The 13,456-nt window shown below is 38.9% G+C and overlaps 1 protein-coding gene across 3 annotated transcripts; it reads left to right on the top strand.

The window, feature by feature from the left end:
- The first annotated feature begins 1,386 nt into the window (after positions 1–1,386).
- On the top strand, positions 1,387–12,581 carry LOC105041016 (aspartic proteinase oryzasin-1). 3 transcript variants are annotated; one of them, XM_010917799.4, is made up of 14 exons: positions 1,387–1,557; positions 1,804–2,190; positions 2,306–2,366; positions 3,676–3,770; positions 3,866–3,978; positions 6,803–6,971; positions 7,114–7,153; positions 7,264–7,328; positions 8,872–8,985; positions 9,109–9,173; positions 9,297–9,453; positions 9,535–9,654; positions 12,126–12,211; positions 12,295–12,581. In XM_010917799.4, the coding sequence occupies exons 2-14, from the start codon at positions 1,813–1,815 to the stop codon at positions 12,386–12,388; spliced, it is 1,557 nt and encodes a 518-aa protein (XP_010916101.1). In that variant the 5' UTR covers positions 1,387–1,557; positions 1,804–1,812; the 3' UTR covers positions 12,389–12,581. The 3 variants fall into 3 exon arrangements, with proteins under 3 accessions (XP_010916101.1, XP_010916100.1, XP_010916102.1); XM_010917798.4 differs by having other exon boundaries at positions 1,555–1,702; XM_010917800.4 differs by lacking the exon at positions 1,387–1,557 and adding an exon at positions 1,568–1,702 and having other exon boundaries at positions 1,801–2,190.
- The last annotated feature ends 875 nt before the right edge of the window (positions 12,582–13,456 follow it).

Below are 13,456 nucleotides of genomic sequence, written 5' to 3'. Positions count from 1 at the left end.
CCTTTCTGCATTCGAAGTTGGGGACGAGATCCGGCTCCCGTAGGAGCTTGGGCGAAGTCTACCTGTAATCACAGTCAGGGGTGAAGTCCAACTCCCGTAGGAGTCTGGACGAAGCTTACTTGCAATTAGAGTCAGGGATGAGGTCCGGCTCCCGTAGGAGTCCGGACGGAGCCTTTCTGCATTCGAAGTTGGGGACGAGATCCGGCTCCCGTAGGAGCTCGGGCGAGGTCTACCTGCAGCTCGAGTCGTGGGCGGAGTCCGGCTCCCATAGGAGTCCGGGCGAAGCCTTTCTGCATTCGGAGTTGGGGACGAGATCCGGCTCCCGTAGGAGCTCGGGCGAAGCCTACCTGTTATCACAGTCAGGGGTGAAGTCGTGAGCGAGGTCTGGCTCCCGTAGGAGTCCGGACGTCGCGAAGAATCCGGTCGACGCTGGCGGGGGCCTGTCCGTCGGCAAAACTTAGGAGTGTGGTGGAGGCTCGGCCGTCCGAGAGGTTTGAAGAGATGTTGCCGGAGGTCGGAAGTCAGTTGGATCCCCGAAGGGTCACTCCCCTCACGAACTTCGGCTAGGGGGAGATTTTATACCCAACAATATCCATATCTATTTTTGCTCGAAGGATATGTATATTAGCCAGTTTTTCAAATTTCTATTCATATCTGAATAGATTTGACTATGAAAATGAATACAGACGGATAATATTTGATCTACTTTTATCCATATTGGCCTTTATGATAATGGATTCAAAATAAGCTTAAAAAATAAGGGTGACATAAATACAATGCTTTTTTGCACCATCATCTTTAACTAACAAGCAATCTTCTATGGTTATCACCAACCTTTCTATATATTTTCTTCCAGATAGCCTAAGAACAGACTTTAATCTTTACTTGGAGGTCACCTTAGTTTAGAAATTGTTATTTATAATTAGTTTCCTGGACTCTATTGTCTTGGCTCTCAAGCCACCATTTTTATATAACACCAAGCAAGGGTTCTTTGTCCTCTTCCACAACACATTATTATCATCCTCTCCGATTTCCTTGCTTCCCAGTGGGAGCCATCAGGAGCTCATCATGCTCCAATTTTACTAAATCATGTGATAATAAGATAATCATACCATAACTACGCGATTTGCTTGTCACTGGGATCGCCCACCGTGACACGAATCCTACTACGTAATCTCAAACTTAATATGATGCAATGATTGTAGGACCCTAAATAGCTCCTAACACAGCAGAGGAATCTCTGTCAGTTCCATCACTCCACCCCCGCCAAGCGCACCCGAACTCGGCCCCACCCTGTCGCCCAGCGGGGAAGAAACAAGGACGCCCTGGGCCCAAACCTTGGCCATTATCCTCCCAACACTCTTCTCATGCCACAGAAACCCACTTATTCACTCTCGCCGACAACTTATCCTTCGCAATCCCAACGTCTCTTTACCACATGATAAAATACTTGGGTATCCCACATATATTCCCGTTATCCTATCCTCCCTCCCCCTCGGATTCTCGTCCAGCGATATCCCACTCTTCCTTTAACCATCTGCATCCACGTACCGTGAGGTGAGCTAGAGCCGGGCCCCTGCACGTTAATTTCGGTCCCCACTCCTCTTCCCTCCTCTCCTCTCCTCCCTCTTCTTATCCCTACCCACCTTTCCCAGTTCACCCCATCTCCGATTTCCCATTCCTCCTTCATCTCGTCGCTGTGGTGGTGGCATTGCCCTTTTTTCTCCCTTTTCTGGATACTTGTCACAGTTTCTTTAAGCTTATCTTCCCCTTTTTTTTTTTCTCTTTTTGATGCGTCAGCAGGTCTCGTCCATGGGAAAGAGGGGCTGTGCTGTGTTGGTGTTTTCGATCCTCTTGTTTTCTTTGGCCTTTCCGGTGTCGGCCGATGGCGTGTTCCGGATCGGGCTCAAGAAGAAGGCGCTGGACCAGAACAGCCGGCTGGCGGCCCGGCTCGCGGTGAGGAAGGAGGCGGCGGCAGCGCTGGCCGCCCGGAAATATGGGTTTTTTGAGCCGGGGCCGGTGGGGCCGGTGGGACCGGGGGAGGAGGGTAACGTCGTCGCCCTCAAGAACTACATGAACGCCCAGTACTTCGGCGAGATCGGGCTCGGCTCGCCGGCACAGAACTTCACGGTGATCTTCGACACCGGCAGCTCCAACCTTTGGGTTCCCTCGTCCAAGTGCTACTTCTCGGTGAGCAATCTTTTGTTCGGTTGGCGCAATGCCAGTGGTGTCGTTCCCCCTAGAAAATGAGCTTCCTGTGTCCATCGATGTTTCCATAATTCTTTTTACTCAATGATATATGCAGGTTGCTTGCTATTTCCATTCGAAATACAAGTCGACCCTCTCGAGCACCTATGAGAAGAATGGTTTGCCTCTCCTTCCTAACATTCTTGGTTTCCTTTTTCCCTTTTTTTTGTTGGCTAGCCTTATTCTTGTTGATTACATTTTTAGAAGTTACACTCGGTGATTTCTTTCCAATACATCAATGTTTGTGTATTAAAAAACACGATCGCCTTCAGACTTTTAGGGTCAGAGTATATCTGGACAAAACACCGAGGAGTGGCTGTAGCGTGCTTTCTGTTTGGTTGGGTAGATTTTTGTGTCAATTATGAGAAAGAGACTCATGAAACACGAAACAAAAGTAGGCTGTCAGGTATTATCTATGTTGCTTTCGGTTTACAGCGGTCAGTTTCGGTTGGAATTGACTGAAGCCAACTGGCATCTGATCAAAACCACTCATCCCAATACTGGATGTCATTTTGGACTTACTTTGGTGAAAACAAATGCATCTTGTTTGAAAGTTTGAACCATGAAAAGAATTCATCCGATCTTTCTTTTTAAGATCAGATTGCAGAACTTTCTAAGCCGTTTCAAGAAAAACAAAGCTTGAGCTTAATTTTCTGAAAACAAGTTTTGAAGACTTAAGATATCACTAGTGAGTAAGATTCCCTCTGCTAAACTTAAGAAGCTTATGAGAACTCTGATAATTTTCTTTCGGATAGATTTCATCTGATCAGGAACACAATTATTGGATATTTAGTTTGGATGCTAGGCACAAAAAATTTACAACATTAACTGTACATTATGAAGACGTTTATGGAACCCAAATGTGATGAAATAGAGTGCCTAAGTAACTCAAGATGTTTAACTGAAAGTTAATTGGAACAGACGAAGGTACTTTAGTGTTCTATGCATTAACATAACCTATTGCCCTCCTATTTATCTCTCTTGCTCTATCACTCCACACACACACACAAGCATATATATACACATGCACATATACGTGCATGCATGCATACATACATACAGATGTGTGTATATAGACAGTCAAAAAATATTGAAAATAAATTTAAAGGGAAGTAAAGAAGGACCAGAGTCATTAGATCTAGCCTTGTTAATATCAGGGTCAACAGAGTAGTGTGTATATATTTATGGTTTATTATAACCACACAGGAAAAGGAAGCATGCACTTAACTGCATGGCTGTAGTTCAATAAGCCCTTTGTTGATGGTCTAATCATTATTGTTATTCAAGATTTGTTGATTAAACACAATTGCATGCACTGAAAGTACCTTATCATAGTAATACACTATCTTTTGTTTCATCTCACAAGATTTGGTTTCTGACCTTCTTTTAAGAACATTTTGACATTATGTCTTTTGATATTTTGAGCAGGGGGGTCTGCAAATATTCACTATGGAACGGGATCAGTATCAGGTTTCTTCAGCCAAGACTATGTTACAGTTGGTGAGCTTACCATCAAGAATCAGGTCTGGAATTTATTAGAAACTCCCTCAAATATTATGTGTTTCTGACTTTTAGATATTTTATGGACTGAATATGTCATATCAAAACCTTTTCTCAGGTTTTTATTGAAGCCACTAGAGAGCCGAGTATCACTTTCATGGTTGCGAAATTCGATGGAATACTTGGGCTTGGATTTAAAGAAATCTCAGTTGGAAACGTGGTGCCTGTGTGGTATACAATCATAACTTGTGTACTCATAATTATTTGGTTGTTATGTCATTTTCTTTCTGAACTTGCTGGAATTAGTGCTTGTTTGAAATTCCTTTCCTTAGCTAGATTTGACCATTGATAATTGGTCAAAATAAAAATGATAATTCAATTATTTAGAGAAAAAGGACAAGCAGTGAAATGTTGAAAGGTAAATAGGCCCTTTATTTTATCAACTTGTGACGGAAAATCGCACAGCAGTTCTGCTAGCCCATGCAATTCAATGTTTATACTTCATTTTGTTGAACCTCATGGCTCAAACCTAGTTAGAAATATGTTGATTGTTTTGGATGGGTGCAGGTTGAAACATGCCGAAGCCTTGAAAAGAAAAGGTAAAACATGGTAAATAAAGTGTCAGAAAACTCTTTAGTCACATTGGCCAGAATAAATGATTGAGAATAATTAGTTATTTGAGCATTAGATTGACCATATGTGTGTGTTATGGCTACTTGATGCTTCCCAATTTGGTAGATCAATAAACATAACCATCAAGCCTTGTCCAACTCTTTGGATAAACTTCATAAATCCTCATTTGCCAATCATTACTATTGCCTGTGATGTTGTTTCAGGTTTCTCAACCCTTCTCCCTCTTCTTTGTGCACTTGAGTTAAATAGTGGTGTATTGTGTGAAACAGGGATGCCATGGTATTCATGATTTCTTTGGACCTCATGTTTGACATGCTTTTTCAGTTGTCAACTTGATATTAACCCTCCACATTTTTCATTTGGGCTTGGGATCAGCATCAAGGTCAAATGCAAAAACATAAATATAAAACAAGGTCCCTGTAGATGTAATAATGGTAGATGGCTTCTAGAACTTATGAAGTCATAATGCATGTTATCACCCATAACCTCAATTTTATTTTCTTACATTTCCAAGGAAATCCGACAACTTCCATTGACATATGAAGTGAGCAGCACTGGTATAGTTTTGTGGCTAATATGCTACAACTGAATCTTCAGTATACAAGTGGTCTCAAAGAATGCATGGGAATGAACAGACATGGAAATTTTGAAAAAGAAGATGTCAGCCAAAACAGACATGCAAGTTTCATGTGTTGTGAAATTATGACATAATTAAAGGAAGAATTTTGTGAGACAGATTTCTGAATGAACAAACATAGAGTTTATCTTAGACTTGACTAATAGTAATTGAGCTCTGACTTACTCCTAATCATATTATACGGTTGGAATCCATGCCAATCTAGGTTTATTTTAACCTCTCCATGCATCTTCTGAGGTAGCCATGAGATATGAAATGCATGAAAGCATGCCAGGATTGAAAGCCATCTTTTTTAGGTGGATTTAACTGTTTTTTAATAGAATATATTGATATTTTGTTTTGAGAATGTGAATTACATCTAAATCTCTGGACTTATTTGGTGACCCTTTTTCTTTTGGTTATGCAAAACTTGATATTTTTTTCATCCAGAAAAATTCTGTAAACTGTGTTATAGATCAATATCTGGTCAAACCACATATTTATAGATAAATATTAAAGCAGCAATTTGATTAAAAATATTCTAATTGACTGAAAGAATTGATTTCTGGAAAAAAGAGACATTCAGTTGGAAAAAGTTGTCTATTCATTGTTTATAACCTGTAGAATTGTTGATTACAAGTGGACTTACATGTGCCCTATAACCACGGCCGGCCCTGGGGCGGGTCAAAGCGGGCGACCGCCCCAGGCCCCCAGGCCCCTTTTTTTTTTTTTTTTTTTTTTTTTCCGTCTGCGTCTGCCAGGGAGTGAGAGGGTAAGAGAATGGGATAAGTGCCTCATAGAGATGTTGTGCCATGCACAAAAGATGTGAATCAGTAGATCAGATTCGATGATCCTTGCGAATCATATTTGTGACCCCTTGTGGCAAGCATCATAGGGTATCGAGGAATGTGAGTAAACCAGTTTCAAGAGATTGACAGAGAGGAGGGAAGCAGGGCCAGCACAGGGGCAGGTCGAATTGGACGACTGCTCTAGGCCTTAGGCCCTGCATTAATATTCTAATGGGATGCAAAATTGGTTTTCTACAATATTATAATAAAAAAAATAATTAAATAGGTTAATGATAGGTTTTACACGTTGCTTAACGAATATATCTATAGAAAATTATTGTATGTGGATTAATTTTTCAATAATAATTAATATTTAAAATATATTAATTTTTATTAGAGAAGGCCCCTTTTTTTCATTTAGCCCTAGGTCTAAAAAATATCAGGACCGGCCCTGCCTATAACATGCCATATTATGTAATAATGACAATTACTTGATACTGCAACCAGTGAACTGTCAAAACGCTTGTTATGCCCTTTCAATTTTCATATGATCAAGGAGGTGTTCTGCAATTCAGGTTTGAAAATTTTAGCACTTCTAGTTTTTCAATACTTGTAGGTGCTCCTAGCCTCCTACAATGCCTGTCCTTTGCGAGATATCAACTCGCCATGCCAAGGGGCAGGTATATCACGAATCTATATCATGGAACTGCTCTTTTGGAGTGCTAAGGCTTGACAAGCCCTCTTGTGCATCAAAGTTCTGACAACAATATATGTTTTGTTGCTTTGTTTATGTTTCATTGTTGATGTTTTGTGCTGGGGGATTGAACTTCAAATAATTGTAAATTCTCCATGAACATGAGCTTATGTATAGCTGTATAGTGTTATTAGACCAATGAGAGAATCAGATATATAAGTTTACCGGCTTACTGACTTACCATTTTACAGGGTTAACATGGTTAACCAGAGTCTTGTTAAAGAACCTGTTTTCTCTTTCTGGTTTAACCGGACCATTTTACAGGGATAACATGGTTAACCAGAGTCTTGTTAAAGAACCTGTTTTCTCTTTCTGGTTTAACCGGAATGCTGAGGAAGGGGAGGGAGGCGAAATTATGTTCGGAGGGATGGACCGAAAGCATTTTAGGGGTGAACACACATATGTCCCTGTAACTCAGAAAGGCTACTGGCAGGTTGATCCCTGATTGTTTTTCCCATTAGCACAAGATTCATCATATTTACCCTGTCCCTAAATAATTTTTATTAGTACATTGTCATATTATACCCATTATCCACTTGATTTAACTTCTGCATCTCAAAACCTTTTGGTTGCAGTTTGAAATGGGAGATGTCCTCATTGGTGGTCAGACAACTGGTAGTTCATGCTAATTCTCTGATACGCTATTTTTTCTGGTTTGAAGTGTTTTAGTCTAGTTAGATGTTCTCTTATACATTCTGATTATGCTTACAACTTGGATTCTTCAGGATTCTGTTCAGACGGATGTCAAGCAATTGCAGATTCTGGAACTTCTTTGATTGCTGGTCCAACAGTATGTATCTATGTTTGGTGGTTATAGCCTCCCTTTGTTTCTTTCAGTTCTTCTTCATTTTTTTTTCCTTTAGTTTTGAGTCTTCATTGCAAGCATTGATACTTATAACCTGCTTCATATGACCATAAAGGCATTCATCTATAATTTTATCATTTATTTTAAAATTTACCCTTTCATTGCAAGAGCCAAGTCATGTTCATGCCTTACATCATTTAGTACTCCAGAACTCTAATGCTTCATTCAATGAAAATATGATTTTTATACTTTAACAGGTCCGCTTTCCTTTGGCCAGGGACCTCATTGGGGTACAAGGGGATGTAATCTATTTAAACCTGCCACTCTAAACACAACAGCCATCAACATTCATCACATTGATTATATGTGAGACATGCATGCTTTGTGCCTCGAGGATGGCAATATAGTACATAGTTATTGATGTCTGTCTGCCTCTGTCTTATAAGCATGTGTACATGTGTCTGGTAGTGCACAATAACAAAACAGATATATCAATAAATTGTCTTCATGATACACTCACGTTTGGTAGAACTGCAGTAACATAATTTTTCCGCCTTATTCTGTCAAAACCTGGTGATATATCACTTCTGCTATGGTGATTTAACTTGTTACAGCACAAATCATATATGTTCTGTGAAAAAATTCAGCAGCAATGATTTGTCATCCTGTTGATGCATTCAACTTGTTCTGTGGCATGAATTTGTAAACATTACTGCCATGTTCATAGTGGACATGGCTTTATCTGTCAAAGGTCTGGATATCTGTCTTAATGTTCTTGGTTCAAAGTGGTGGACCATGTTCATAAAGAAATAGTAAGATTTCGAGCTGTTTGATACAAGTTTAGAATGTTGTGTGTATTTATTAGGGTTATGTTCATAGTGCCACTCATTGCACTTCTATGAAACACTGAGTGTTCATCTTTGTATGTTCACTCATATTTCTGGTACTCCTTTCTTTATTTGGTGTTAAATAAATGACGTCTGCAAACTCTTTTGAAGCACCATAATATTTTCTAATGTGACATGGTCACACAAGCATTTGATGTTGGTTTGACGATGGTGAGTATTCGTATTTCATGGAAAAGTTCTGGAGGAAGACATTATCAGAGACAAGGAAAAAGAGAGATATTGAAGGTCTGAAATAAGACATCAGAGAGGAAATTCAATAATGCAGTGAACATTTCAGAGGAAAAAAAAAAGGAGAATCTCGGAAATGACTAGCGATAATTTTCTAAGTTATGCTAAAATCTGTGTCTTTCTTTTTTCAGTAGATAACTTGTTCAGATACCCTTGAGTAAAGTGACAGCAGAATGTCTTTTTCCACGTATTTCTGCCTGCTGTTGATTGGCAGTATCATGGCTATGTTGTCTTTGGTTTTCATATCGCTGTATGTCTTTCCATCACATCTCACTGTGATTTCTGGTCAAACATGCAATTAATTGGAACCAAAGGTCATCATTTGGCTGAGGCATTGTTTTTGTTTTTCGATCATCTTTTAATTATGATCCTCTGTGACATATTCTTGGCAGACCATCATTGCAGAAGTTAATCAAAAAATTGGAGCTGCTGGTGTTGTTAGCCAACAATGCAAAGCAATGGTCTCACAGTATGGGGAAAAGATTATGGAAATGCTGATGGAAAAGGTCCTTTATGATATTTGCTGTTATATAGATCTTTTAGACTGATTTTGTCATACTCATGTACAGCAGTATTTGCTACACAACAAGATTTGTTGATATCTTTTGGTTAAAAAAAAAAAATTGCAGGAAGAGCCTGCAAAAATTTGTTCTCGGGTTGGGCTGTGTGCCTTTGATGGGACTCATGGAGTTAGGTTAGAAGTCAATCATTTACATAATCTTCATTTATCTTTCTTTCAGCATGTACCTTTTTTATTATACTTCAATTTACATAAATGTTTATACTTTTTTGCTTGATTTTATCTCTGTTTACACAGTATGGGCATTAAGAGTGTGGTGAATGGCAAAAGAGATGGATCAACTGGTGGTCTGGGAAATGGTATGTGCACATATTGTGAGATGGCAGTTGTATGGATGCAAAATCAACTTGTGCAGAACCAGACACTTGAACAGGTGTTGAACTACATCAATCAGGTAAAGCTACTAGCCAAAATGTGGAAGACGGTAAGAGTTTCTTGTTTTATTTTTATTTTCATGATCTTGAATTGCATGCAGCTATGTGAGCGACTGCCTAGTCCCACGGGGGAATCTGCTGTAGACTGTGATAGCCTCCCATCCATGCCTACCGTTTCTTTCACTATTGGTGGCAAAAGATTTGACCTGAAACCAGAGCAGGTACATTGAGCTGTATTTTATCACCTAGTTATTTTAAATCTATTTATGTTTTACAAGTAGTGGCATTGCAAAAAAAATGTTGAAGTTGCATCCGGAATGCTCATTAATAAGACAATGGCCAGAGCAGGCGTCTTTTTGATAGACTGTTTTTGGATTCATGGGCTTTTCTTCTTTTATTACTAACACATCATGGTTAAGTATTTAATTTTCACTTTATTGTAGTGTTCAAATTTCCTGAAGGCCCTTGTTATTTTGTGGACGAATTTGATACTAGGTTGTCTTTGGGCTGGGATTTTTCCAAGCAAACTTTTGTGAAATCTACAGCAAAAGAACAGAGAAACATGCTCTCCAATGTTGAAAACCAAAAAGATTCTTTGTTTATGTTATCCAGGCTAGACAGTATTGTTTGCTGATTAGCTTTTGAATCAAATAACTACATACTAATAGACTATTTCATGTGACTGATTATTTGCCATAATCTGGCAAGAGCATGATCTACATTCATGTTATTTTGTCAAGATGAAACAATATGAGTCATGCTGCTCAACCATCCATCCTTCCCTAGAATATCTATCAGTTATGGAGATAAGATTGATACTGGAACTCTTTCAGGTCTTACTTTGGGTTTTATACATATATTAGAACATGACGGCCTGTTGTAAGATCTAGGCCTTTTCTTGGCTTATGAAAGTAGATTAGCTAATGTCCTTCACTAGGATTATCTTGAAGGGGCTTGCAACACCAATGCAGTCTATCGTATGTTATTTTGATAAGACCATCTTTATCTTTTGAACATGCTGTCCATCAATAAGAAGTTGAATTCAAAGTGAAGTGGATGGATTTTGCTCTTAAGTAAAACAACAGGAACAACTTCAATGGAGGGGGGCTGCCAAGCGGATAAATAGGAATTAGAAGTATCTTGTTTATTTTTCTTGGGAAGAAAGTATTTAGTTTTGTTAATCCTTGTCATATAAGACTGGTCCTAGGTAAGGTGAGGTGGGTTAGTAAACAGATATTCAAGAACAAAAACAAACAGAAGTTTGGGAAACAGATTGCTAGTTGGGCTGTGGAATCCTTATAATTAACAGATGTAGGTGAGTTCAAGCTTTTACCTGGCTTGTGATGCCTAAAGATCGATACTGATGTGGTAGACTATGGGATTAGAGAATGAAACTCGGCCCTTTGCTAGAATGTAGGACATTGTTAGAGGCATCCCATGCACCGCATTGATGCTTTACCATGCTAGGTTTCCTTCTCTATCTCATACCCAACATGTTTATTCTGTTCTGAAGTTTAAACTCTTATTGTAGAAAATGAACCTTACGGAGAATGCCATGGATGATACATGGTCCAAAGCTTCCATGTCAGTAGCCAGATACTAATATGGATTATTGGTTATTATCTGGATGACCTTTGTTAGTTTCACAGCCAATGAAAATATTCAAAATTAAAGTTTGGTTCAAGATTCATTCTTAGTGAAAGATTTAAGCTACTTGTGGTGGATACATCCTCAAGAACTGCAAGATTCTGTGTTTGCTGTTTGGTCATTGCAGTTATTTATCAACTCAAGTATCTTAACATTGTTTAAAAAAAAGTGCCGAATGTTGGCACTTTTTGTTGGAGATGGCATGACAATCGAAGTGCAGTGTTCATCCATATCTTCTTGTGCCCTGCCACGTCTTTGTGTGTCCAATACTGCAGACAATTTTGTAAACCTAAAAGGTGGAGTTTCCAGGTAACGTGGAGTTCTTTTCCTATTCTCCTCTTTCTGTTGAATGCCCTCCATCTTCTTGAACTGCTAAAAGAGGTTTTGGGGCCATATTGGAAGAAACCTGTTTCGAGAGCTTCAATAGTTGGTGAGATAAGATGTATATGGTGAATGTTGTATATATTAGAAAAGAATAGCCTGAGTGTTCCATAGACCATGATTTCGGAGGAACAGCAGCTTGGGGAGATTTACGGTCAGGGTATGCATGACATGATGATGTGGCCTAAGTCATGCTTAAATATTAGCTACAAAGAACAGTAGTTGTTGGATTTTTGATTGCCAAGAGAAGCAAAAACCATAACCTCTTTTAAAATATTATTGAACTGATCTGAGTAATTGCCTCATGTTAGTTGTACATGTGACTAGTTTCCTATATGAAGATGTTTCTTTCTAAAATCCGAACACAATTTAAATATTTCTGTTTTGCCTCAAAGCTGCCTATGTGTTTCTTAAAGGGAATAAACGTGGTGCCCAGAAAACAGTACTGTAGTTTGTAGAACACCTCTTTTTCTTCAAGTGCATTTTTATTTTTTAATTTTTAAGCTCAGTAATTCATATATTGTGTTATAACAGCAGTCTCTTTAATGAACACAATATCGAGATATGTTTGACGATGACCAATATATTTTAGGTTAATGCTGCAATGGATGGCTTGTAATAATGTCCCCTCACCATTATTTCTGTTCTTTCTTATTGGGTGCAGTACATTCTTAAAGTAGATGTTGGAAGTTCAGCCACCCAGTGCATCAGTGGGTTTACTGCCTTGGATGTACCTCAGGGTCCCCTCTGGTATAAACTGCCGTAGCTTTACAGTCTCTTATTTCTTGTAGGCTGTTGGTTAGTTTCTCATGCGAGTATTGCACATGCTGCAGGATATTGGGTGATGTCTTCATGGGAGCGTATCACACAGTTTTTGACTATGGGAAGCTGAGAGTTGGATTTGCTGAAGCAGCAGCACATATATGAGAAGTTTACTCTTTTTCATATATAAAACTGTCTTATTTATGTATCGTCTAGCCATCCGATGATTGTAAATATTCTGGCATAGGATATACTTTGTGATCAGACCTGCACCTGGACTTTTGATCATCGGTACTCATGTGAAAGCTATATTCCTGCATATATGTAGTAGGAAGTATGCGTATTTTGGTCATCGATATATTTTCGTTGTGATTATGGACTATGGTGCATCACTTTGGATTCTGGATTAATCTCCCCAGCCACCCACATCAAGGAGACTATTTTTTACTTCTCAAACATTTTTTTCCTCAAACTTGCTCGCCGATCATTTTCTGCACAAAGGATTGTGTAATTTTGGAAGTTGAGAGAAGGCTAAGAGGGTTGTGTTTCTTCTTCATCTTGTAGCTGCCAGGGCTAAATAGATAGTACCTATGTGTTAAATTAGATGCCTTGCTACCAGTTTTGTCTTCAATAAATGGTCCATATCATAACTTACCGCCTAGCAATTCAAATTAAACTAGTATTCTGCTTCTTGAGTATCTGAATTATGAAACCCAAATAAGTTTGTTGGATGTGAATGCAACATTTGATGGCATTTGAGCTTTATTTTCGGACAAGGAATTTAGCAAAAACTTTGATGGCATTTGATTTTTTTTTGAAAAAAAAAAAAAAAAAAACTCGATTACTTGCTGGACTAGAAATTTGATTGTGTTAATTATAATGGAAGTAGCATACGTATTAGTCACAGATAACAGCGAATGTCCATCCATCTGTATCTCTGTGGTTGTATGATTCGTGCTGGCATGTATCTGCAGCACAGCATCTTATTCTGGATCGTACTGACATGCTCTAGGTAAATTCATTGGCAAGATAAAATTCGTATTCCCCTTCCTCAAAAAACGGCGCTACGACTGTTTACAATTGATCACATGACCTTACTTGATCCTGAATAGCTGAAGTTAATTGATTCTTCCACGTTGAATTTGGGGATGAAATCCAGCCAAAGCGTCCAACATCCTTTGAATACAAAAAACAATCACATGATCGCGAGTGGTATTGAAGCTTTTAATATAG

This window comes from Elaeis guineensis, chromosome 3 (assembly GCF_000442705.2).
Source record: "Elaeis guineensis isolate ETL-2024a chromosome 3, EG11, whole genome shotgun sequence".
Taxonomy (NCBI): Eukaryota; Viridiplantae; Streptophyta; class Magnoliopsida; order Arecales; family Arecaceae; genus Elaeis; species Elaeis guineensis.
The sequence above is the reverse complement of the archived record's forward strand: the minus strand, read 5'-3'. Positions and strand labels throughout refer to the sequence as shown.